Here is a 27,765-nt window from a genome sequence, read left to right on the forward strand (position 1 = left end):
AGAAAACTACATGACATATAAGACATTTTTTTGTATTTTTTGTAAAGAATAAGTAATTGATATATATTGTAAGATTGCACACTGTGAATTGTTGTAGCTCAAATAAAAAAAAATCAAAACGTAAAACTTAAAAAAAAAAAAAGAGACAGAGATGCACCCATAAAATTTATTTTATTTATTTATTTTCTTCCCACAACAAAATGTCTACAAAAGCAATAAAATATAGAATTTAACAAAAATCACTTCAGACCTTCACATTGTATGTACATCTCAAAGGAGGACTCACTGAGGCCTCCGCAAAGCTCTGAACCTCTCCCCAGTCTGGCCCTCCAGCTCTGGGTGTGTGGGACTCCCCTTAATAACATACGCATGCATGCAAATGCATTCTCCTCAAGTGAAAATGGAGGCTCAAACTGTGTGTTTTTCTTTTATTATATATTGGAGCCAGATGTTCAGAGTCCAGCAGAGTCCCCAACAAGTGGGAAAAACAAAAGCAGAAAATGTAAAAACGATTCATCAGTACACATTTTCCTTTGAGTTCCCTCCTATTTTTTATTATTGGTTTCTCATGTAAACTCACACAGTAAAGCATCTATGCCCCATACTGCCAATCCTTTATCTCCTCACTATCTATGGCACTTTGAAAACAAAAGACTTTTTAAAGTTGGTATTTTTTTTTTCCATCTTCTTTTAAGATCTGTGTAAAAAGAGTTTCTGCAGCCCGGATACCTTTCAGCTTCCAGACAGATTGCTACATTTTTTGTTTCATTTTGCTCTTGCTGGGACGCAAAAAAAAAAAAACATTCTAAAAAATAAATTAACAATTTTCAAAACTACTCCCAATTGCACAGACATTGTAATGCATCAAGAAAGTCTTACAAAGCATTGGTAGAGTAGAACATCGTCGCACTCTCTTCCGTTTCTCTAGCGCACGCACACAAGCTTACACACGTTTTCTTCATAAAAGGGAGGAGGAGGTCTGGAGTGGGTTTTTGACTGAGTGTATGAAATGTGGCTTTTAAATCGGCTGTAACAAAATGTCCGCGCTGCTCTCGGCGGCGGCTGTTGTGCGCTCAGTGATGTCATTCTGTGTTGATGGAGCGGTAAAAAGGCGCGTGATGTGTTCAGCCCCTTTCTCCCCTCCTGCTGAACAAGCTACTCCATAACATTCAGAGTAGATAATCCCCCAGCCCCTCCCACTTTGCCCACCCTTCACTCCCCCTACTGCAGGTGAAGGGTTTCCAAAAGGCCAGTTTAGAAAAGATTAACTCACTGATTTGTAGTAGTAATCCACACATTCAGAGGGTGGGAAAAAAAAACATTTCATTTCCGATGACAAATGTCAAATTGTTTCCATATAAATTAGACATTTTATTAAAAAAAAAAGTTAATTCAGCATGTGAAAAACTTGTTTTGAACTGACTAATAAAGTGGTGTGAAATTTGCCCTAAACCCTTAACCCACCGTTTCAAACGTCTACCTCGCATCATCAAGAGAGGAGGAAACACAAATAAGCCCCGAATATTTCATTGCAATGAAACGTCATGCAAATAGAACAGAACAACAATAGGCTAATAGTAATAGAAGAATAGTAGTCATAATAAGAACAATAATAATAGTAAATAGTAATAACATAAAAATAATCTTACAATGCAAACATGACAGTAGTAAATGCCTCCAGTTCTTATTGCTACAGTATCTTACTTACAGTGTTGGTTACCACTTGTTCTTGCCAACGCATCACCGTCCCTCCCACCCCGCCTGCAGGCTCCCCGTTCCACCCCTTTGATTCACAGTCTAACGAGGGAAAACAAAACAAAACAAAACAAAAAAAAAAACAAGACGCAAAAACTTTAGAGTTGGAATTCACTGTCCCAGGATCGCTGTCCCACCAGTGGACTTCACCCACTGTGACAGTGACTTCACCAGCAAGCAAGAGCTTACAGCTCAATGACACAAGAGCACAGTGACATGTTCTATGGTTTTTCTTTTTTACTTTTTTCTCCATCCCCGCCCCCATTCGTGGTGTATAAATCGCTCATCGTGAACTCTGGCTCCCTACAAAACACGGACAGTGAATTCATCCTCTACACACATACGCACAAACATACAAATATAGACACAAGTCTATCAAAGCCTTGTCTGGGCAGATTTTTTTTTGTTTGTTGAAAATCCTAAAAAGTTCTTCTTTTAAAGTTTTATTTATTTATTTCAGTAAATTTCCCAAAAAATATTAAACCCTCTTTTAATGCAAAGTGAGGAAAAAGAGCTGCTCCCTGAGAGATGCTGCGTAGTGCATCGAGTGTTTACGAAGTGATTGTCTTTAAGAGCGACTGGCCTCTGATCTGTGGGCGGGGCTCAATGAAAGCCGCTGCACTTTAAAAGAAAAACGACATTAATGGTGGAACGGACTGCTCCTTAGTTTCCCCCCCACCTCCCCACTATATTGGAAACATGCACAGAAAGATGTCAATGCAATGATTCCCAGTGTCACTGATGCTGAACTGATGGATTACAAATCTGTGTCCCTGTTTATATCAGCTGGAGGATTTGGCCACTGTGCAAAAAAAAAAAAAAAAACATTTTCAAGCATGAGAAACCCATTTAGAGTGCTTCATAGCACTAGATCACAGCCCACTAAGCATGGCATCAAAATCTGAGGTACAAAGAAAAAAACAGTTGAGCTAGATTGTCATTTTGTTTATTATATAGCAAAGAGTTGAGCATTAAATGTAGCAGTAAGTGTTTAGAGTTGTAGTTCCCAAAGTTTTTTAAAATTATTTTTCAACCCACAAGCTAAAAACTGATGAGACCCAAACTAACTGTTGAAAGGGGAAGCATTTATGTCATAAATATGGTATAATTTTTACTTTTAAATTTGATTTCTCATAACAATTCGCATGATAATTTCCCACCCCAACGTCGGGGTAAACTCTCGCTGAAAAGGGGGAATCGTTTTGGTCAGTGGCTAGTATTGATTTTTCAGTTTGTTCCTTCACAAGGATTAAGGCCAACTCAAGCCCAGAGTAATTTCACATAGTGCCCAAACACTAACTAAGAAAAAAAAAAGGTACAGCGTTTAAGTGCTAACAGTTATTGGAATGACTCAGTTAGGGCAAAAAAATGTGATTGTCTAACACAACTTTCTACAAAAGCGGCCAACGTTAAAGCTCAGCTACATGTGGTGTTGAGATCATTGGCGGCTGCGTTTGTTCACATTGTAATGATGAGATTTTGTCACACTGAAAACACAGTGGTGTTAGCAGGGGAACGCGTACCCAGATGATTCTGAGACATAACTGGAGATCAAGAGCAAACGACATATTGCATCCTTAGTTTAATTAAAGTTGTCACCCTGTTCTTGAACAGCTGACAGAAGAGGGGTGCAAGACAAGGGAAAGGAGTGGAAAAAGACCAGACCATGCTGTGTGAAAGTTATTGCTTTCTAGAAAAAAGGGTCCTACATATTCGCAGCCCACTGGGCTGGATTGTGCAAATTGGACGGTGAGGGCGAACAGCACCCATCTAGATTTCAGCCATCAAAAAGTGTTTTCAATTCAAGTTTGCGTGGATTTTTCTTTTTTCTTCACATTTTTAAGGATCATCAGTACATGTATGACATGTCTTTGTCTTGTATCTATTCATATCTTCCAAAACCTACTGAGAAAGTCCTGACAGGCGTATTTAACAGCAGGCTAGGTCGGGAGACGGCATGAGCTTCAATGTGAGGTCCTGGTTTCTGATTGGTTCATTCTGATTGATTGTTCCACAGCAATCTACCTAGTATTGGACATAATTATTGCAGCTTGAAATAAACGACTGATAGGACGGCAAATCTGCCAGATTCTTTCCCTTGCAAAATAGAAACATTTATGTATATATTTTCACCTTGAAAAGTAGTAGCCATTATTTTCTGTTTAAATCCTTCATATTCTCTCTTTACATTTCAATAGCTTTTGATCAGAAGGACAGCAACACCTTCTATACATATGAACAAAATCCAGACAAGGCTTCTGCATATCCACAAACCCAAAATTGGCCCCCAGTTTTTGCCCAGTTTTCTTTTACAAGTCTCAAACTTTACAAAATTCTGTACACAAGAATCTATCAAATAAAATAAAACACATAGACAAGGTATCGTCAGCCTCTCTGGACTGCTGTATATTTAAATTAGGACTAACTTATTTTAACAGAACAAGAAATAATACTGGAATCCGCTCTCGACTAGAAGAATATCTACAATAGCTTCTCTAAATCCACAGTTCCCTCCCCCATCCAGCTTCTCCAAATTTGCAATGTTATCATTGGGGGGGAAAAAAAGGAAAAAAAAATAAAATATATTTTTTTCAAGATTAAATCAATTGTATTTACCCACCTTTTTAAAAAATAATAATAAAAATCAACAGCTTAAAATTGTTTCTAGTTATCTTGAAAGTCTGTACATTTCTAGTCAGTTCAGTTCAGGAGACACGTGGAAGCCCCTCGGAGGTCGTGGCTCGGGGCGCGCTTCACTTGTATATACATTCTTCAGACTGTATCGGTGAACAGAATGGGATAAGTGCAGGACATTCCTAGTGTTGTTGGCGTTAACTCTTTTAAGTTTCTAGTAGACGAATCCTCACCCTCCAGCCTGAGACGAGCCTGGGGGGGGGGAGCTTAGAAATCTGTGGTTGCCAGAATGACGCGGTTGATGCCTCCGCCAGCATCTCGTCAGGCGAAGCTGACGTAATTTCTTGGTCCTCTTTCGACAGCTGTTCGTTGCATTCGGACCACGGACGGTCACTTAGGCATGGCCATAGCAGAGTTCGGGTCGGGGTTGAACAGCTCCTTGTAGAGAGGAGGGAAGAGGACGTTCACTGTTTCTGGGTGGAGTTGCTGGAATGCCTGAAGCTCCTCGGTGTGGAGCGTACACAGGGCGGACAGTGTGGGGATCCGGCTGATCAGCTGCCAAACGAGAAGAGATGATCAAGAGCAAGATATTTACGTTACTCCAACCATCTCTGACACCAGACAACCTATTGTCGGAGTTCAGATTGTTGTGCGAAATATGTTTAATAAATCCTTCAACCCACCTTGGCTAGTGCATCTTCGTCCATGTGGTTCTTCTGCATAATGTGCTGCAGAGCAAAGTAGATCTTCTCCTGGAGCTTCTGGACTTTTCGAGGCTCCATCAGCCACGGCCGATCTGCAAACAAATGATTAACCGATTCACTCAGTGGAAAAAGTACAGAGCAGATGCACACATGGTTTACCACTCTCCACAATGGCAGAACTGAATAAACTGAATTTCTGTAATTAAAACTGCATTGCTCTAATAGGAGAAATGGGTAACACTTCATCAGTTTAGCAGTTTTGAAACCATGACTTTTGTAAAACCTCGGTTTACCTTGACAGTGGCCCGCGCCTACAGACGAGCATCAACAGGGTAAAAATCTTGTTTTGCTTCTTTTTAAATATGCTGGATAAACTATTGTCAAAGCCGTGGATGAACACTGACCTGTGGAAATTAGGACAGCCGCTGAGAAAAGCGCAATCTCCTCCTCCGTTAGCTGCAGTGAACACAAACTCTTGGCAAAGTCGAACACTGCGCTCACCAAGTCGTCACAACCTTCAGGACACGGAGGAGATCAGATGAGTGACAGTATTATAACACTTATTCTGCTTTGTCAATTATTGAAGAAAAAAATGCATAAAAATAAATGTGGTACCTAGAGATTTAAACATCTGCATTCCTCCGTACTTCCCCTCAAAGAGCACAGTGTTGTTAAGAGGGTTGAAGGCTCTACACATTCGCACTAAGACCACCTCCAAACAACCTGGAAGAATAATTCAGACATTGGAAACTGATCAAGAGAGATTGTTTTTCAGAAGTGCAAAGAGAAATTATCCCTTCTCAGCTAGATAAGCTTTGACCAGTGATCAGCCAGTCGGAAACTAAAAAAAAAATATATATTTTTCTAATGGAGTCAGTAAAAGCACAGAAGATGTAGAAAGTTGTTTAAAAGGAAACTATTTTTCATAAGACATGCTGAAACATATTTTGGGTAAATTCAGGCCGTGAGAGAGAAAGAGACTTTCAGGAGATAACAAGAAAGCTGAAGCTTTCAACCGCTTTGTCGTAGAGGATGCAGGATTTAGAAATTTTGCCACCGTCGTAGAAATCACAGACTGAAGGTATAAGCATTTACATTCTCTGTTTTGGTAACACCTGGACGTGCAATCATCCGGCCTTTAAAGTAGTTGTAAAATAAATCATTTTCTCTCACAAACAGGGTGATGTTGCCTTTGGTCTTAATAAAAATACCCACACAAACATGTATATTATTATGTTATTATGTTCATGCCTTTTTGTAATTATCTGACTTGCATAACATATTAGATATCCATTGGAGTTTCTATGTAATTATATGTGATGCATAAGTAAACCTCTAAGTGCCAAAAACAAATAATTGCATCTAAATCTGGGTTACATTTAGACTTAACGTGGACTCATTTCTAAATGAGGTTCAGAAACTGACTTGATTTCAACATTGAGCTCCATCTGTGAAAATCAGAAACAAAATTCTCATGCGCAAAATAGTTTTTTGTAATGAGCAGAAACTCTGCTAACGTAGCAACACCTGGTCCTTACAGCTCACCTGACTTGAGGAGGAGGATCTGGTCGTTCTGGCACAGCTCCATGAACCCTGAGATGCGCTTGGCGAACTCGACCACGTACTGGATGGCATGAGTGATCTGGATGGCACACTGCTGCCACAGCACGTCCCGTGGCTGCAAGCACCCAAATCCAGGTTAGGTATGTGAGCTTTATGCTGACATACTTGCATTCATATCAATAAGTGATTGAAAGCTACATTTTGTTTTAGCAAATGTTTTTTTTATTCTACTCCATCATGGTTTTTTAGAAGAGAACTGCAAAAAAAAAAGGCAACATGTCCTGAAAGCTCACCTTGCTCTGGTACATCTTGACCTCTTCATAGGAATGTGTCTGCCAGGCTAGCTGCTGTAGCTCCTCTGTTGTGTACTGACATGTTTCCAGGTGCGACTTGATGATATTCTGAGCGATCCGGTCTGGAAGAGAGCATTAGCCACTTAATATTTTGCATACACCACACTAGTGTACTTAAATTATTATTATTTTTATTTACAGTTGAATTGTTGAAGGAACCTGCGTTTCTTTACATGCAGTCCTGCAGCTGGAGTTTAGAGGAAGAGGCTAAAGTATTTCTTGTGCATAATTCCACAGTTTTTTGATTTGGGTGTGAAGTGCTTAATTTTGACTAAGTATGTGCTGTCGGCCAGAGGTATCCTCACAGTAATATGACACATTGTCAGCTAGCCACATAAGCCAGCCCGATCTCCTGTTGTGCTTTCAGATTAGAACACTGACTCACACTTTCTTCCAGACTTACTTTGAGGGTAATGATTAATTTCCTATGAGGAAGATCATAGCAGTTTTATTTTTTATTTTTTGTGAGGATTAAGCCATTACTACTGTATCTGCAGCTCCCGTAGAGCAAATTTTTCATTCCTTACCAAGCTCTCCCATGCTGACGTTATGCGGCCCAAACTGGCTGTCCTGGTAGCCCCCGTAGCTGAACAGGTTTGGCACGGGCGTCAGGTCGTAAACGGGCTCCTGCTTAATGTGCTTCATGCCCGACATGTCCAAGCCTGACTGGTCTGGAGACGGCTGGGTGGAGTCCATGCCGTAGTAGCCGCCGGGGACTCCTCCGCCGTTGACGTGGCCACCCTTGGGCAGCTCTATGACGTGACCGTTGGCATACGTGCCCCCAATTTCATGGTTGAGGGTGGACAGTCCATTGGTTAGGCTGGAGGAATAAACACGAGCCAGAGCTTCAGCTTCTCCAGTTTGCTGCTGCCGCTGCTCCTGCAGCCGGGCCTGGTGCTTCTGGACTTCTGCGTACAGGCTGTCTCGTTGCTTTTTGGACATGCGACCAAACTTCACCGCTGTAGGGGCAGAAAGTAGAAGCTAAGGTGGTAAAAATGCTACTGAAACGGGCTCAATAAGGCTTTGTAAGGAAATTAGGGTTGAAACGATTAATCGTGATGAATCGATCATTAAAATTAAATCATTACAACCAATTTAGTAATTGACTAATTGTTTACTGACAGACAAAAAAAAAAGCCATTTTGCTGAAAAAAACATAGTCGGAGAAATAATTAAGCCAAAACTGCACAATATACTATATATAAATATATATATATATATATATATATATATATATATATATATATATATAGATATAGATTTTGCATTTAATATTAAAACACCTTTATAAATATATTTTGTCAAAAACTCTCAAATTACCTAGTTTTACCTTCACCCAGTTTGATTTCACTAAAGGAATGCATTTTAAGCACTAAAATCTTTATTTTCTTATTTAGAAAAGGAATTGAATTAGTTGTTTATTTGCATCTTTTAATGTATAAATTATAGAATTTTCTAACATTGTGTAAAAAGACTTAAGTGGTTTAACAAAAAGTCTGTAGAATTTTTCTTTGTCTGATTAATCTTCAAAACAATCAACAGAATAATCTACTACTCAATTAATCCTTACTTGCAGCCCTAAAAGAAACACCGTCAAATATAATAATGGAGGCGAACGGGGGTCTCACCATCTCTGGACATTCCTAGGGCGAGACATTTCTGGAGACGGCAGTGTTGGCAGCGGTTGCGGTTGGTTCTGTCGATGAGGCAGTTTCTCTGGCGGGGGCAGGAGTAGGAGGCATTATTCTGCTGACTCCGTCTGAAGAAACCCTGATTACAAGTCAACAAGAACAACAAGAAATCAACACTGGGAAACCTGTAGAGCACACGCGCCGTATAATTTAGTACGCAACTCCTTTCCCCTCCTCGGATATTAGATCTTACCTTGCAGCCTTCACACGTAATGACTCCATAGTGGATACCCGACGATTTGTCTCCGCAGATTTTGCATGGTATAACTTCGATTTGGGCTGTGGAGGGGGAGAGGGGGGGAACATAGCGAGAAGACAGAAAAGATTTGGATTAAAAATTTCGTCCAGGACTCAACGCAGACTTTTGCTCCCCCTGAACTCCACCTTGTTCAGTCAGCGGTCCAGCAGCCCTGTTGGGGGTCTCATTTAAAGTTGCCACCAGTGACTGATTGAGCTCACAACGTGTCCCTGGATGCTATTTGTGTGTGACTTCAAATTCACAAGGGCACGGTGACATATGGGCATTTATGTCGTTGCAGGAGTTTTCTGCTAACTGGGGCACTTATGGCTGCATAAGTGCACACTAAACGTGCACACACAAACATCCACACACAACACTACATGACTCGACTGTGTGTGGATTCTTTGTGTTTGGACTGAAGTGCAGAGACCCCCGCAGGTTAAAAGGCTTGTCCCATAATGAGAAAACCGGTTACATCACTGAAGTGCCACACTTTCTCTTCATGTTCATCTTTTCTGTTGTCTCTCACAACTCCCATTCTGCAGATGCACTCGTCAAACTACGTCATCTTACTCACTGTGAAGAGGCAGCTCCATGTGCACTCCCAAGCAAAAAGGCACAGAATAGAGACACGGAAACTACTTCGGCTCAGAGAAACACCTGTTGTTTCTGTCTCTGAGTGCGACCGGCCATGTTACGCGAACGGAGCGCAACGCCGCTCCCCATGAAATGATGGCTGTATGTGGATGTGGAGGTAGGCAGGTATGCTGCTGAGGCGGCACAGTCTCTATAAAGAGATTAGACAGCCTAACTAATCCTAAATTGTTTCCTTATGAGCTGGTTCCCTCGTCTGCTGAGTGCTGCCTTACCCTCGGCTGAAACAGCCATTGACGTGTTAATCTCCTTGCACAGTCCTACCTGTGGGAAAGTCCTGCATGAATTTGGGAAATTCCTGAGAGGTTCACAAGCAGACGTGGTGAATCCATGCAGCCTTCCTGCAAGTGGTTTTCACTATTACCTCATTGATGCACATACAATACTTTCTATTGCATTGCTTGTGTGTTTTTATATGCATGTTTAATATGTCCAAAGGTGCATTTTCATACATATGTCAGTTATAAATATGCCATGCATATAAGTATAGTTGTATTTCTATACAAAGAGAGTACAGGTGTGTGTCTGTGGTAGAATGAGTCTGCAGTATGCATAATTGGATAATGACTTATGAGGATCAATGGAGTCATTTCTGTCTGTCTAGCAACTGAGCAGGTACAGCCGATCGCTGCTATCTATAAACTCTAATGACAGAGATGTACGTCCAACAATGAACAAAATGATAAGCAAAAGCATGTTCACAGTTTTCTGCTTTTCAGTTCATTGTGATGGTGGGTTATTAGAAAATTAGATTCAAATCATAATTTTTTTTTAGAACATTTAAAACCAAGTCCAGTCTCGGGTTTTCTACTGACAGATAATTCATCTTACTGACAGCTTATTTGCAGTAAGACACTTTTACATTTACCTATATATCTACTTCTAGATTTCTATATTTACTAAAATAAGGACCAAGTGATTGGGTACAATTACTCGCTAGTCTGTTTAACAGGTTATCATTTTCATTTTCCTGTCATTCACTCTCTCTTGTCTCCTTCTGGTCATTAAAAGGCATAAAATGTTACAATCAAAATGATTCAACCTCCTGGCAGATTTAGGTTTTTAATTATTTTCTTTCTGCAAAGAAGTTTGTTTCTAATTCGAAATCAGAAAAATGTCTTCTTTTTTTAATGTACATTTTAATAAAAGATTTAACGTTGAAAATATTTTTTACCAGTGGAAAAACTTTTTTTTTGGCGTTACAGTAATGAAATAATACATAATTGGTGAGCAGCTTTTTACTCTGCTCCACTGGTGATGAGGTGATTTATCTTTGGGGTTGGATGGCCTCTTTGTCATCACCCTAATCTTTAGATCCATCTAGAGATTCTCTCTCAAATTCAAGTCAGAGTTCAGACCAGGTCTGAACTCTGACCTGGTCAGTTTCTTCTGACTGAAGAAACTGTCTTCTGACAGTTTCTTCAGTTGGTTTCTTCAGTCAGAAGAAACTGTTATATTCAGTTTCTTCTGACTGAATATAACATTATATTCAGTCAGAAGAAACATGTTGATAAAACTTAAAGATTACTTTAAACCCAAATCTATAAATAATTTTGGGTTAACTGTATCTAATTAGCCTCATCACGTGTTCATTGCATATTCAATATCAAAACATTATTTGTTAAATAAAGGTCTTTAGTACCCGAAGTAAAAAAAAAAAAGAGCTCATATTCTTGAGTTTTGGTGCAGACCATGATGTGACCCATTTCCACCAGTTCTCGGCCATCCGGCTGCAAACTGGGTCACAGTGGAGTGCTGGACTTGGACAGCACACAGAGTCCAAATAGAGCTGTCAATGAACGTGGGTCTGTGACGCACTATTAATAGGCCGCAAAACAGGTCAGTTCCACCCGAGAAACGGATGATGTCAACAGACCAAACGTGAGCAGCAGTCAGGAGACGGAGCAGTAACGATGTGAGCATGGACAAAAGATCGTCCGTTTCTGTGGCAACCGTTTCAAAAAGTGTCACGGTTTCAAGGTTTTAATACAAAACTTTGAAACGAAATGCACCAACATGACCTGTTAGCATTTTGTTTAGAGCAGAAAATCAAGAACTATTTCTTGTACTGCAAATATATTGACGTTAAGTGTACAATGTACATTATACGCTTCCAATAATGGTATCTTTACCATTTTTTAAAATAATTTTGATACATAGACTAAAGCTAAAATGTATAATTAATAATATTTCCAAACACTAATTAATCTGATAAACAAGAAGCTGAACAGCAATTATGTCCGTTGGTGTGATATAAAGGAAAATGGTTGAGGATTGGAAACCAGATTTTCAAAACCTTGCTATACATCGATCTCATGGTCCGTGGCTATAATAAAGTAAGTTGGTATATATATATGTTTTATCAATCTTCACCACTTATCTCACTCTGTCTTGATTTTTTTGGTTTTGGTTATTTGGCTCAAACTTGTTGGTCATCTTGTGCCTCTGCAGCAAAGTGAAGGTCTTTGTGTTCAAGCAGTTTGTGTTTACTTCACACTCACAGCTGTGTGATGTGCATGCAGTTTTATACACAGTTCATGATGGCTGTCGAAACAAGCTCTTTTTGCATTTACATCCCATCTTCACCATGTTTCGGGAGATTATTCTCTTTTTTTGTATCACATAATGAGGCCCAAAAGAGGTTGGGCATGTGGGCTTGTGCATTGTTTAAGTACGTGTTTCAGAGACATTTTTGAGCATTTAACTTCTAAAAATGATGCCAGGAATAGTAATGAATGGGTCCTTGTGTGTGTGTGTTTGACAAACTGTATTTGCTTGCTCGTGTGGGAGTGTAGCATTGTGGAGCATGTGTGTGTGCATGTACGTGTGCACGCTACGCTTATAGCCAGTGGCAACTGTCAGGTGGGATACATAGAGACAGTCATGACAGCATCGCTGTTGCCAGGGTGACCGCCCACTCGCCGTACTCGTCTGGATGTCGAAGCAATGATGTGCTAAACCGTCACACTCTTAGAGGAAGTGATGTCATCCACATGTGAAGCCAACAGAACATGTCATCAGTGATCGTCTGTCGGCCCTATCCGAGCAGCTGAGGTTTTGTAAATGCTTCATGAAAACACTCCCACTTCTGCATCGACGCAGTTTGAACTTCAGCGGCGTTTTTATACACGTGACAGAATCGAGACGCGCCATTTGTTATGCGTAAAGGGAAGTCACCGACGATGCTTTGTTATGTGAGACATGATTCTACATTACAGAGGCAAACCCGGAGCTTCAAGGCCGGAGCAGAAAACTGAACTGAAAGAAGAATAATTCAGAGATTCCACGAGCCGTCCTTGACAGGCATCCCCCTTTGCAAGGAAAACACGAGCGGGAAAAGCTCCACTCCACTCTGCTTTCCCTCAGGCTGCATGTCTTTTATCAGGGGTGGGAGGGGACTTCTTTCTGACCTAAGCCGACCCAGTCAGAGCAGAGTGACTGACGGCATCCGCAGCCAGCGGGACAGTGAGTGTTATCCTGAGGTTATTATGTAAGAGCAGGACTGCAGCGCTGGCGATATCTTAGCTAAGAGGAGGATCAGGCGCGCCACACAATCTCTTGAGAGAGAACCTACTAGAGGTGTATTTTCCAAAGAAGACAAAGATAGTAGTGCTAGAGTTGCCCATAAGCACATTTGCATACGCATGCGTGTGTGTGTGTGTGTGTGTGTGTGTCTGTGTGTAACAGACTGTGGCCATGAGAGCTGCATTGAGCTGGCACGTGTGTTGTTATAATTGATTTTTAATGAAGTAAGGATCTCCTGTGTATTTCCAAGGCTGGCCCTTTCTCTAAATAGAGTCCTAATTATCTACATCACGCCACACCAAACGGCAGCTGCCTTGCACTAGCGTCTTTGCAATTCCTCACTCCGAAGCGTGCAAGTGTTCACGCGCGCTGCTGCGTCGCACAACTCCTGGGAGATTTGAAAGGACGGCGTCCCTTTCTGTTCGGACAGTGCAACAGCAGAGAGAGGCCACTAGATGTTGCTGTACTTGTTTGCTTTCCGTGTGCTGTCGGTGTTGCCAAAGGGCCAGACTGGACATGCATGTTTCATTCACAGCGCCTGCAGAAAGCTACAGCAGAGCCATACCCAAAGCAAAACAGAGTCATGCAGCAACAAGACCAGGGAGCGCAGTAGAGATTTTTTTTCTTTCTTTTTTTTTTGCGTTTTTAGTGTTGCAGTTTATAGAACAGTTGAAATCACTTTCTGCCTTAACTTCTGCCAGTGCCAGCCTCTTCAGAAATACAAACACAACTCCCGCTGTAGTCTCGAGGGCTGATTTGATAAGGTGAATGTGGGTGGTAGCTCTTCATTAAAAAATATGTATAGCTGCTTCCCAGCTAACTAGATATCTTTGGGGAAAATGAAGGGGATCGGCATTTTACCCCCCACCACCTCCTTGTTAAATCCGAACAGCTGCGGCACTGATCTTGGATGCCTATATGCCGTTGAATTATGCGATCATCCCCTTCGCTTGAGTCTGTTTGACTTCTTCACTGGTGTCTGAGTCTTCCGCCTCGCTATAAGTGGCTGTGTGACTGGGAAATCTTTTCAGTTTCTCTGTTTTGTGATCTATTTCCATTTCTCAGGGAAAACCTTGTTTCAGTCTTATCTCACTGAGCTTAGAGAGAGAAACAAGCTCTTTCTCTCCCCCTCTGTCTCGCAGCCGATGATGAAAAACATGGAGAAAAGTTCTGGTGGCACGATTGCCGAGTGGGTTAATGCACACTGCTGGGAATAGCTTACAGCAGTGCTTGCTTGGGTTATCTCCCCTGTGTCTCCTGTCATGTTTCCACATCATACTGTCCTATTAAAATCAATGAAGAGCTGCATTTGGTCTGCTGGGTGCTGTTTTACTCTTATTTCCCTTTGCCGCCTGTCTGAGACATCGAGAACTTTGCAAGGAGAGTGGCGGACTCTCGGCTTACCTTAAAGAAATGTATGTTTTCATTCTGCACATCCACTTCTGTGCCACAGATGCCAACCTTTACAGTCCCACTAATGTTTTCGGATGTGATTGAACTGGTTAAGGCGTGTTTTTCTGCTACATTTCTTTTTAGAAAATCTATTTTATAAAGTATCATGTTTGTCCTATTTTGTTTATTTACCACCTTACCAATTGTTAACCCTTTTTGTTCCCACATTACCATTATGTACTTTCTACTTTGACTTCATGCACCTAGTAAAACCATATCGCATCAGTTTATTTTTCTTTACTTATTAAATTACTTCATCATTTAAGTGCTTAGTCTCACGCATAATTCTTTTTCTGAAGGAAATAACACCCATTTTCCACTGACTGCTGTTCTAATCCCTGATTTGACTAGTCATCTTAAATGAAACCTCAGATTACCCCAGATCAAATCAAAACCTGCAATCCTCTACAGCGGATGATGAGAAGAATTTTAAAAATACCGATAACATAGGAATTGAATATTTCGGTCGTTTTATGCCAAATCAGGTACAAAAATGGGAAGAAAATGACCAGCATCTTGTTAAGGCAATTGAAAACTGTGATTTATTTAGTGGGCTTGACCAGATGTTGGTCATGCAACCACTTTACAATTTTGTAATTTTGGTCTTTCAAACCACTTGATGTTTTTGGCTGAAAGTGTTGGATGTGAAATGACCAAAACCGCATAATATCACATTTTCTTACAGTGAATAACAAACACACCATAAAAGAATACTTTAAATCATTGGTAAGAAATGATGGTCAGAGTAAAATATTCTGTGGGAGGTGGTTTTTTATACATAATGACAAAAATTACAAAGTAGTAAATGGAAAAGGGAAAAACATATTCAGCATCCATTTTACTCAGAGAATTAGGATTTCTTTTGATGGTTTGCAAACAAGAGAAAAACTTTTTTTCAGATTTAAAGCAAATATCTAACTGGTTAACTGAAAACCCAGCTGGTGGTTGGATATAGTCGTTTTCTGACATTTTTTAAATCAATGATCGGAGATGAGTTTATGATTAGGTGGTAGTCATTCGGCTCCTTTGCCAATTTATATAGTAATTTTACAGCAGTTTACATGTATTGGCTTAATTCACATCTGACAATCAACAATTTTCTATCAATTAATTTTTTATAAGTCACTCATTGTACGAATAAGCTTTATGGCAAAACAATCCCAATAAATCATAATCTCTACCGGCTGATTGTTGCTGGAAGGTTTTTTTAATTTGGTTAATTTGACCATGACCTGCGCTGATTAGTAACAAAGTGCTGACATACTGACCTAAACCTCCCTATTATTTGTCTACATGTTTACACATTCCTACCCTGTAGAGTCTGCTGTGCAGTGTATTATAGTAATAATCATAATTCCATCCAGTGGGCCAATCTCCCCTCCCCCCATTGCAACCAAGTCGGCATCCATATTTTAATGTAGACACACTGTTGCTATATGGACACACACACACGCACACATACCAACCCCAACCATCACCTTAACCCTCTCTCTTCCTCTTACACAGATACACACCAGATTCACTCTCACCTTCCCACCCCCAACACTCACACCTATGCTGTATGTCAGAGAGCATGAGCTTGTCCAGCTTGCTGTGCAGCCCCAAAGCACTCTGGGTAATTGCTCAGATAGCAGGTCTGGGATCAGCTGCAGTTTGCGCAGAGAATATTGTGCCACGGTGTGATTGGACGCCATAGAGAGGGAACAGAAGGGGGCCACTGGCTGTGATCCAGAGCATCGATTCGCACACACACTCAGGCAGACACGTTCAGGCAGTCTGAGGCGCACATTCAGACATGCTCAAATGCATTCATCACTCCAAACCACTTTCAAACAAAAAAAAAATAAGAAAGCAGCAGACTTTACAGTATGTTTCTCAAACTTGCCCCCTCCCCCATCTAACCTCTAACACACACACACACACACACCCGCACGCACACACACACACATCGTCTACACCCCAATGCAGCATGTGTCCTTGCACAGATAAGAGAAGACAGAGGCGTGGGAAAAAATCCACAGGGTTAACTCAACCCCTGCTTTGACACACACACTCCCGCATGCATGCATGTATACACACAGTCTGCCCATCTGCCGCCTCAGATTTGTCTCTCAAGGCCACTGTACACACACACACACACACACACACACGCAGTCTCACGGTCCAATCCCCTAGGTGACCTGTAGGACCCTGATGGCCCCTGACCTTTCCTTGAGGACCAAGTGAGTTCAACAGAGTGGAAGGAGCAACTGCAAGTGTGGGAGGCCTGCATCTGGTCATCACCGTGCCCAAGTCTGCTGCAGAATCGGACACGATCTCGAAACGCGCGCAGATGGCTTTGCAGCCATCTGCGCACGCAGTTGCACGCAGTAGCTTGTTATTTACCTTCACGTTAACAGCCGTGTGCGCATACAGAGCCGCTGAAACACTGTTCATGCTTTGGATGGTTGAATTCATTCAGCGCTTAACAGAATACAGAAAAAAAACACACACTGATTGAAAAAGTGTCAAAAATAATCTGTTGGCGATGGATGTCCTCCCTCAGCCTCGCACCCCTCTTACTATGGTGTCCCTGTTGAGCCTAATTGCAGATGACAGTGTGAGTGTGTGGGTCTTTGAGGGGGAAGGGAGAGGAAAAGTGGTTGTTCCAGAGTACAGAGGAAAAATAGAAAAACAAGAAGAGGGGTGACAAAAACTCAGGTCTTGCGTAAGAATGGGGAAAATTTCCCCCTTTTCTTTCTTTGTAGAGTCAGCGATCACTCAAACAAAACCAGGAGACGGGAACATTGGCATAAATCAGACTGAATGGACTCTAAAGCATTAATAAAGAGAGCTGCGCACAGTGGGAACGGCTAACAAAGTAAAATGAAAACTGGCCACTTTCTTTCCAAAACTGACTGCATGATGTGTCCGTGTATTCATGTTCCTGAAAGGCTTTTATGTAGGGTGCAGAGAGGCAAAACTTGTCAGAAGAAATAAAAGTTCAGCACTTAGTCATGGTTTTTAGTCATTAAACTGAATCATCCCATCGAGCTTTCACACATTCAGCCATTTAACACCTACATTTCTCTTATTTTAAAAGGAAAACATGTTTCCTCAAGCTACCTGTTGTTATTCTTTTGTCTACGTTGTGCTAAGTTGTGCTTCTTTTAAGTTCTGTGTGCAGAGTTACGTTCCTGCAACTTATGTCCCAAAGCCTAGGTCTTGCCTTGAGCAGAATTTTTGTTTCGGTTTAGGGTATTTTATTTTATTTTTTAATGATTATAACGCCGAGTTATCTGCAGGTAAGGACTTTTTAAAAAGATTTACTGACTGAGTTTTTCTAGTTGATACTGATTAGTGATCTTTTTTTTTACACCTGCAAAGGCAGATTTTGTTCTTCACAGTATCGTTACACACAAAGTAAATCAGTATATATGGTCTGGGTTCCTGGAAGTATGTGGTAGTTTTGAATATTGAAGAAAAAAAAAGGTTTATACTTTGAATCATATCATAATGACCTTTATTTAAAATTTATTAAGCTAAATAAATGTGCATAAAAATGTATGCAGTTAGGTTGCACTCAGAAAAGGATGGAAGCTCTTGGTATTGATGCATGCAATAAATAGAGAAAAAAATCAGTTTTTTCAGCATTTCAATTGATCGAGCCAATCGATTGGTGCTTCTCCTATAAGCATTTCATAACACCTTTTGAGCACAGAGAAAGCACAAAAACAATCTCTTGATTAAATAGAGATCTGGTTGAGTTCTCAATTAGCGTTGCGTTTGTTTTTAATTGACTTTAATGCATGTGTGTTTTATAGCGGCTGTTAAAGCGAGTGGGTGTGTGAGCGCACACATGTGCGACCGAGTGCGTGTGTGTGCGCGCGTGCGCGCCCTCTCCCAGGGATGGCCGCTAATAGCTCGCCTCGGGCAACAATTTAACTCAGCCTAACAAGGTTCTCCCCAAAGTGGCCCCCAGGGGCATCTCTCACAGAGGCAAATTGATCACAAAGATTATCAAACGGCTCGACTCGGCTCGGCTCTGACTCGACCCGGCCCGTTCCTCTCTTCACCTGCTCTCCTGGCCTCCGGTGGGAGGATTCAACAGAACGTCTTCTGAACGTTAAAATCTGAGAAAGCAGCGAAGGCAGCAGCGGTCTGCGCTTCCTAATTGTATTCTCTTTGTGAATGACGGCAGACCTAATGTCAACAGTCTCTCTCTCTCTCTCTCTCTCTCTCTCTCTCTCTCTCTCTCTCTCTCTCTCTCACACACATGCGCACAAGATTGAAGAGCCGCGGCCCGGGAAGAGGAGAGAAAGGCAGGAAGACCAAATAAGAGTCCCCTCAATGAGATTAGCAGCACTAAAACAGTTTAATCTTTGTCATTAAGAAAAGATGCCAACAGTAGGCTCAATCATATTATAGGCTTATTGCAGCGTGCTACTGCTACCGTGGAACACCTTCCCAGAGGATTGGCTGTGGTCACTTTGGAGATAAATTGTGCACACAGTCAAACTTCATCTGTCATTTTATACCTTCAGAGTCACTATGAAGATTTTCATTGGTGCAAAAAAATGGATAAAATTATTGTTTATGTGCTTCATTTTTTGTGGAAATATACCTATTCAAGAATGATAAGAACTGAACAATGCAAAAGCATTTTTAGATTTTTGCACTCAATTAGGTAGAAATACAAAGGCTGGAGTGTTTTACACACACACACACACACACACACGCGCACACACACACACACGCAGTCTCTCCCTCAGTATATAAACTAATCAGCTTTCAGGGTTAGCTAAAGTCTAATAGGTGGTTTGCGAGCATGGACTTTGGATGCAGCTATTGCAGGCACTCGCGTTATTCATTGCACAGGAAGGCTGTGGTGTGGAAGTGCAATCCGAGGACGTGAAAGTTTGCATCTGTGCGTGTGTGTGTGTGTGTGTGTGTGTGTGCAGTGTGTGCTGGCGTGCGTGTAGATAAACACAAATTAGGCCTTTAGGACACTCTCCCTTGTTGTTCTGCATGAGGCCCCAGTTCTTACACAAGCAGAAGTATGCATATGACCACAATTGTGTGATTATATAACTCTTAAGTCTCTCTCATACTTACCCGCCTTTCTTATCTCACTCATTCACTCCCTCACATTCTCCTTTCTTTCCTTTCTCTTTGTGTGTTTTCCGGTGCGGCTCAGGGATTCCCATTCAGATTCCTCATTATGACTAAACTGATGTTTTATTGACAGTAATATAATTGCTACGTTGAATGAGAGCAGCTGAATTAACTACTGAAGCATATTTGAGCTCACTCTGTGACCTTGGACCAATGTTTGTCTCGCCCTCCATCTTTTACTTTGTCTCCAAGCTCACGAAGCGTTGTCGCCCCCCTGTCGCCCCTCCACCCCCGTCTCAGTTTTTATTTCAATCTAAATCTGTAAAAAAAAATAAATAAATGTGAATATTGAATATCACAGTACCCTCTGAGACACACTGCCTTTATGGATGAGTAAAGCTGACAAAAACAGAAGGAGCTGTCAGAGGACTCTGTGACTTCAAGGAAGATTTCGAGTCTAGGAGCGGTTCGGGCTGGAATCCCTCCCGGCGAAGATAAAGCAGAGACGCACAGCAAAGTGTGCCGTATGGCCCGCGCTTTGTGTGTATTAAGATTTAACAAAGAGAAGAAAATTGACTGTTGCAAAAAAAAAAAAAAAGCGAGACCCTCTAGACTGCCGCAGAGTAAAAAAAAAAAATCAACACAAGCTGCTGCTACGCAAACACGGGCCGTGATAGCATCTCAGTGGGACTCGTGTCCAGGCCACACATGTTGGCACGTTTTTTTTGCCGCCGTCTCGGAAAAGGTCAGGAAGGCACGCTCGGCGAGGACTGGAATCAGACGTGGAGACGGCGAGGAGCGACTCCTGAATGTGTGTTAGAGCAGCACTCTGGTGGTACCTCAGTCAGTCAGTAGGGCTGAGTTGGAGGATTAACTGCGTGGCCTGCATGGGCCCCGGGGTAATCTCTCTGCTCGTCTTACGTAACACCGGGCCATTAGTCAGCACAAAAACAAAAGAAAAAAGAAACAATAAACAACACAAACAACAATCCTCTGCTTGGAAGCTGACCACAAACAGGGCGACGCGACGCTGCCAGCCGGAGCCGCTCAGGCCAGGTGCAATAACTGACTGGGTGGTGGCAGCAGTGGAAAGCTGCAGTTTGCTTAAAATAACATCTAACTGACTGATTCCCTAACTTATTTTGCAATGAGTCTGTAAGCTGGCTGGCTTAACAGTAACTAAGAAGTGTTTCCAGTTCATATATAATGATTTGTGGTTGTGTGCAGATACATGGGTCAATCGACCAGAGATCACATTGACACAATTAATGGCAGCACCAGTCAAAAGAAAATCTGATTTTCTTTTCCCTGTTGATAAAATGTATAGAAATCCCCAATATTTGCGATCTCTCAGTGCATCAGCCTTCATTTCTGATTCATGCATGAAAGTCTAGCTAAACTGGGGTATTTTATCAGCCCAAACATCCTGCAGCCACATGTAGTCAGTAGGTGTCTTCACATGGACTTTTCTTTTGCCTTTCACTTTTCTGTGAGGCAACATCACTTTTTCTGTCTGCTCCATGAACACTTTGCTCAGAGTGGGGTAGTTGTTAAAAAATACTAAGTTAAAGCTCGTGTTGTTATCGCTTATAAGAAATCATTAAAAGTAGCCGTTTCACGTTCAATGCATGCAGAAAACTGATAATTGACACTTGAGGTCTTTCGTTGCCTTAAATTTGACTTTCTAACATCAAACCCAATCAAAAGCCACTCAGGTTTTATGTTCCAAAGATCTATCCAGACAGACTGTTTCCGTTGGCTTTGACTAAAAATTGATCACCGCGATGCTCTGCAGCTGGACAGATCGATGCTCACACAAGCCTCCAAAGCGAAGCAGGATGGGACTAATTCTATTGGCATGAGGCCGTCATGCGTAGCACAGCAGCTTTTTCTGTGTGTCTGAGTGAGTTTTTTTGGGGGGCTTTCTGCGATACATCACTGCCAGGTGACAGTTTCAAACACTTCCGGCCCTCTTCAGTTGCTTGTCATCACCTTACGACGGCTCCAAGAAGGGAAGTTTAGGAGAAACTTTGATTCATAGATCTCCTTTTCCCCTGCTCTCCCTTTTGGCACATCTGTTTGTAAACTCACTTGACCCCAAAGCATCTAATGGATTGTAAATCTCTCATAGGCTAAAACTGAAGCAGTCACAGAGAGAAATTAAATATTAGGCGCTGATGTCAGAGTGACTGTAAGTGAATCAAAACTTTTGTTTAAGCTTCAGCTAAAATCTTTATTTAAGTCCTAAATGCATTCATTTGACCTTTTTGAAACATTTGCTAAGAATATAGATGAGGTTAAAGCATTCAAATGACTATTGGCACATTTTTAAGATTTGTAATTTCACTGAGTGACAGTATGGTGGTTAAATAGTAAATGGTTTTGATTTTATTAAGTATTGCCTGGTTACAATTAAAACGATGTAGCGTTGTCAAAGTCATCTCTGAAATCACGTTGCACATTGACGTACAGACACGGTTAACTAGTCTACTTAACGCTGACCCTTCTTAAAGCAACGCACATGCTTAGATGCTGGTTGCGTCTCCCGACGCCACCGTCGGTTGTTTATTCCCGGCTGCTCCAACGCCGGGTGATGTGGTGACATCATCTTCGGTCGAGGCTTCAGGAGTTGTAGCTTTTGTTAAATGTTAATTACCACGGCTCATGAGAGGCCTCTATTTTTCATAACCTTGGTTGTGAGCAAATTTCTGTGTAAGGGCAGCCCAGACTACACACACACACACACACACACACACACACGCATATGCAGGTTGGGAGCGGGGGCCGCACAACCCACACTGATTTAATTCTATCTGACAAAACCCTTTGGGGCGTGCAGAGGGAGAGAGGAAGATGGAGAGAGAGAGAGAGAGAGGAGAGAGAGGTTGGAAGGAGGGGCCATGCTGAAAGAGGGGAGAGGGAGACGCTTCGGGGGCCTCTTCTGCCGTGCATGGCTGTAAAGTGAAAGCAGGAGCTTTCGGTATGCCCCCCCCCTTCCCCAATCCCAAAAAGCCTCTGCGCACGAGAGTGGACGCAAGACCCATTAGAACGTTACAAAATACAAGGTGGATGAGAGAGGCGTTTGCCATGGGATTACAGAGAGAGGTGTTGGGGGGGGGGAGATACTGGCTCAAGGTTTGATGGCCTCAAGCTACTGTAGCACATAGCTCCATAAGACATTATGATGTAAAAAGGTTTTTTTTTATTTGCATGTTTAAGCAGCTGTTTCAGTAAAAAAAAAAAAAATACAATAAAAAAAAATCTAAATCACAGGCATTTTATTAAACTGTCAATGTTTTTGGGGGAAAATATTCAACAAATCATCTAGAAATCAGACAATTTCCCCCTGATTGACTCTTGTCACTGATCAGCAGGCCAAATAGTTGGAAATCAGAGAGTATCCAAAAATCTCAGTTTTTTTTTCTATAAACACCAACAGCACTTTGATGCACTTTTAGGAGTTGGATAAAAATCAGATAAAGTTTATGGACACGTGATGCATAAATTGGGACACTCCTGATATTTATTATTTATTGTGTCTGTTGGTTTCAAAACTATCACCTTTATCAAATAACCTCAACCACTTTTTTCCTACTTTTTATGTTGTAGAAATAAGAAAAATTGTTCAAACTGTAAAGAGAATCAGAAATCGGGATTGGTCAGGGGAAGGCCTTATCTGTAACTTTATAACAATATCTGATGAAATTTAAGAATATTGCTGCTCTACTAATTATTTTATTATTTATAAATATGTCCTGACATTTTATTGTCAATTGAACACAAATATGTATTATAATTTCACTGATATACTGTTTCAAAGTTTCCCTCCAGTAGGTACAACTGCTTTTTGAAGGCATACAGATCATTACACAATTTCATGATGCAGTTTTATGTGAAATTTAGAAGTGGATAAAAGCATCTTTTGAATTGTTCCATGCACAAAGGTCCAAGCATTCAATATGCTTTCAAAAATTATTTTCCTGTGTCATATTATAAGTGGCACCAGGAGGGAGTTCAGCCATTTAAAACATAATTATTTAAAATCTACATCAAAACCCACAGTCATCCCATCTTGGACGGTGGAGCGAATTTCTAAAAGAACTAATTGCACAAAGTGAAGAAAAGCAAGTCAAAAGTTTAACACTTTTTTTCTTTTACATAAACCGATAATGAACTGGATAAGAAAAATGTTCAAAGAGAAACACGGGGCGGGAAAAAAACAACAACGTATTTTCTTATTTAAATCGAATTTCCATTCACGAAATTGTTTCTCGGCGGTGTTAACCGTGGGTCAGTGTGTTACCTCTGCGTTAAACACAGGGCGTGAATTGTGCGTATTTGACCGTGAGTGTGCGCACAGGACGACATTGACATTGGAGTTGAACATCCACGGCGCTGGTGCGCTTGCAGGGTTGTGTGCGCGCGCGCGTGTGTGTGTGTGCGGGGTGAAATGGGTTAGTGGAGCGTTTTAAAAGTTTTCTATAATCCCCCAAACACAGTTCAATTAAGTTGATCACCCCCCCCGCACCCCCCTACAACCAACCCATTAAAATAAATTCACTTCTGCATGTAATCTGGCTGACTCCGGCGGGCACTTTACGTGCAAATCCTGCCACTTTTAATTTGTAATCACAGATCCGAGTGGATTTAAGAGTCGATTTGCATTCCTGAGTAAACAGGCGAGGAGACAAAGTTATTTGTTGCACTGTAAGGTGGTTGTGGCAAGTGCACGAATAAAAGTTGGAAAGAACAAACAATTATCTCCCCCCTTCAGTCGATAGTGGACTAAAGCGTGTCGCTCGGCGTGCGTGCGCGTATTTCCACGGGGGATGATGGTCTTACCTCGCATCGTGTTGGCGCTGCTGGAGCTGGTGCTGAGGCTCGCTTCCCAAAGCAGCAGTCATGAAGAAACAAAAATAAACACTTAAAAACAGGGGGGCTTCTGTGCGGTGCTGTGTGCGGGGTGGCAAAGATCCTTGGTTAAAAATAACAGCGGCGGCAAAAAATAGCGTGGATGATCTGCGTCAGCGTCCACTGGCTGCGGCTGCTGCTGCTGCTGCTGCGGCTGCCCTGAGTGCAAGCGTGTCTGCGCTAAAAAGGCATCCCAGACCGGGGCGCAGGGAGGCGGGCTGAGGTCGGTCGGTGTGCTCTGGTCGTGTGGCCGCTTTTCTCGTGACATCTGCGCTCTCACCTCTATGGGAGGGTTTCACTGTTTTCTGCGGGCTGAGGGAGGGGAGAGCGCAGAGGAGAGGCTTTACCCGGCGGCCCGGATTGGACTGGAGCACTTTCCGCTCCTCCCACTGTCTCCTTGCAATCTGCGCGCTTCCCGGAGCTTTAACACACACACTCACACACACATACAGAGAAAGAGACAGACACCCCACACACAGTCTGAGAACAGTAAAGTTTCTACAGCCACTCACTGTTGTGCAATTAAGGTGCAGGGCCGGATCCAGACAGTTTTCAAAGAGGCAGCTAGATGGGCGGGAGGGCACTAATAGCATTGGCAGACTATATAAACAAATACAAGAACAGACTTCCAGTAGCTTTACACAGAGATGAGGCATAACATTATGACCTGGCAGGTGAAGTCAATAACTATTTTGTGATGCAGGTGGGAAACCTCAGGCCGCATGCGAACATTTTGTCCTCAAAGCCAAAGCAGAAAAATGAATTACTGATTCCAAATATCTCCAAAACTGGAAATTGGGAGGATTTTGGTCCTCAGTGGCCTGCATCTATCAAAGGTGTTCAAAGGAAGGATGACAGGAGACAGAAGTCACATACCTGGCAAGACTTTACTGATATACGTGGGAATCGAAAAGTCTCACCAGTTTGCCCCATAGAAAGGTGTCATAATTTAAAAGTGCATCAGTTTGTTTGCACATGCTGCTAAATAATCGTAGAGCAGTCGAGCTGCCCATGCTGAGCCCATCCAGAACCAGCAGTGTTAAGATGACCATCAAAACTGTATAGACCAGTGGAAGATGACGGTGTTTTTTTGATGAATCAGTTTCCTCTCATAGTTTGTGTGATGCATTGGTAGATGCTAAGTGGAAAAACCTTCAGTTCTTCTAGATGTTTCTTTGACACATACTGCCTACCTACAGTAAGTATTCTTACAGACAAAACAAATGGGGATCAACAAATGGCTTGAAGAGCACAACAGCGAATTTGAGATGTTGGTTGGATGTGCTGAACCATCTGTGGATGCTCCACCTTGCCGCTTACAGGATTTAGAGAATCAGCTGCTAACATCTTGGCTCCAGACACCACAGCACATCTTCAGGGGTCCAGAGGAGCCGATGCATGAATGAGTCAAAGCTGGTTTTTAGTTTACCTCTAATTAGTAAATATAGGGCAAGAGTGGGCGGCCAATTGATAAGTACTGACAAAAAACAATTCTTGAGAACTGACTTGCTCTCTTACGATTCACATTCATAGAACAATGATCAGTTTGAGACCATCTGGACATAGGTTGGTGCCGTAAGGTGTTATTTATGGCTGCGATTTAATCTGCTCTACTACAAGCACAAATTAGGAACCTGCTTGACAAATGAAATTTATTTTGATGGCATCATTCATGCAAAAAGGAAAATTTGAAAACACTACATGTAAGTGCTTAACACAAAGATGATTCTGCTAAACATCTTCGTATTTAAGTATTGACTGCCTTCAAATTTTACACTTGGAAAATACTTTTTTCCTACAAGATAGAAGTGGTGAGAAACTATTAATACTTTCAATAATCCATGCTATATTGAGCGACATTTTTAAGAAGAGATTATTAATACTTTACAAATATTGGCGTTTCTGGTCATTTTTTATTCAGTCAGTAAAAGTTTTTTACTACCTACCCAGATCCACTCCATGGGGGCCTAAATAAACTGGGACCATTCCAACTACCATTAAACACCACAACTCAACCACTACACTCTCATAATTCACGTTTAAAAGTTAACATTTTGTCAAATGTAGCTATTATTAATATGTTAATATCAGTTTAAGTATCAAAGCTAAACATCAAGCTTTGTTTTGCACATTTGCTAAATAAGTTGCATTTGCAAACTGGACTTGTGCAGTAACTCTAGTGCCCTTCATGTGTCTTCTAATCTCTTGGGGCTGGGCTCTGCTCTGCTCGCGATTGAAGACGTCACCTTTAGTCTCCAAAGGTCGCGTACAGGACAGGCGGGTTAATAGATCTTGTGACACAGAAAGCGGAGCCGCTCGGAGGGCACAGGCTGTCTCAGGTGTTGTCGGGATGGTTTTCAGGGCGAGGTCCTCTCGTTCCTCTGAGAACCGCTGGAAATAGTCACGTGGAAACGGTAGTTGCATGTCACAGCGTGGACCACCGCCGCACTGTACAGAGACTGTGTGAACTCTAGGGACATGTGTGAAGAGCATAAATTGTGTGATTTTTAAATGGAAATCCTGAAAATGTAAACAATTCTTTAGCTATTCCTGCTTTTAATAGATTAACAATTGTCTCTGTTTATTCTTTTTAGCGCCGCTCGCTTATTCGTCGGTATCATCAGCGTACATCTTTACACTGGTGTGAAATCAGTTACAGCCATAAAACCGGAGTGGTTATGATACCAGAAAGAAACCAATAAGCTTGCAGTTGGTTTGTTAAGGGAAAAAAAGCATTAAGTAAAAACTGTCAACAAACCATAAGTTGCAGCTTTTTCTAAAGGTAAAAGAAAATGTAAAACAACTGACTGCTAGATTCCTTACAAGTTTAAATGAATTTTCAGCTTAGTTAAAATGAAATAAGTCCTTGAGTCTGGGTTAGGTTGACCGTCGGTGACCTCACCTGGCCAGTTTATTGCCTCTGTTGCTTATTGCTCAGGGGAAACGAATAATAAATAAATGTGTTCTATCAAAAACGTATTAGCGACGCTCTACTGAAAGACCCACTGCCGTCGCTCGCTGCCAGCCTCATTTGCTGTCCGGAGGCTGTCGCCGGAGTGGATTTTGATCTGAAAGTCCGGTGCAAGGTGGAGCCGTGGAGTGGCAGGTGTGGGTGAGACACACTTTTGCCCCTTGTCTCTTTTAGCCTCTTTCGCTGTGGCCCAGGGAGGGAGACAAGCAGAGGGAAA

The 27,765-nt window shown here is 41.8% G+C and overlaps 1 protein-coding gene across 2 annotated transcripts; it reads right to left on the reverse strand.

The window, feature by feature from the left end:
* Positions 1-152: 152 nt before the first annotated feature.
* On the reverse strand, positions 153-25,524 carry rorb (RAR-related orphan receptor B). Of its 2 annotated transcripts, none has more exons than XM_008419135.3 (10): positions 24,509-25,524; positions 8,894-8,979; positions 8,638-8,779; positions 7,537-7,968; positions 6,950-7,071; positions 6,639-6,771; positions 5,709-5,816; positions 5,498-5,608; positions 5,073-5,185; positions 153-4,944 (listed from the first exon to the last, which is right to left on the reverse strand). In XM_008419135.3, exons 1-10 carry the CDS (start codon positions 24,513-24,515, stop codon positions 4,780-4,782), a joined length of 1,419 nt encoding a protein of 472 aa, XP_008417357.1. In that variant the 5' UTR covers positions 24,516-25,524; the 3' UTR covers positions 153-4,779. The 2 variants fall into 2 exon arrangements, with proteins under 2 accessions (XP_008417357.1, XP_008417355.1); XM_008419133.3 differs by lacking the exon at positions 24,509-25,524 and adding an exon at positions 9,519-9,607.
* Between the last annotated feature and the right edge of the window lie 2,241 nt (positions 25,525-27,765).

Source organism: Poecilia reticulata, chromosome 9 (assembly GCF_904066995.2).
Source record: "Poecilia reticulata chromosome 9, P_reticulata-male-v2, whole genome shotgun sequence".
Classification (NCBI taxonomy): Eukaryota; Metazoa; Chordata; class Actinopteri; order Cyprinodontiformes; family Poeciliidae; genus Poecilia; species Poecilia reticulata.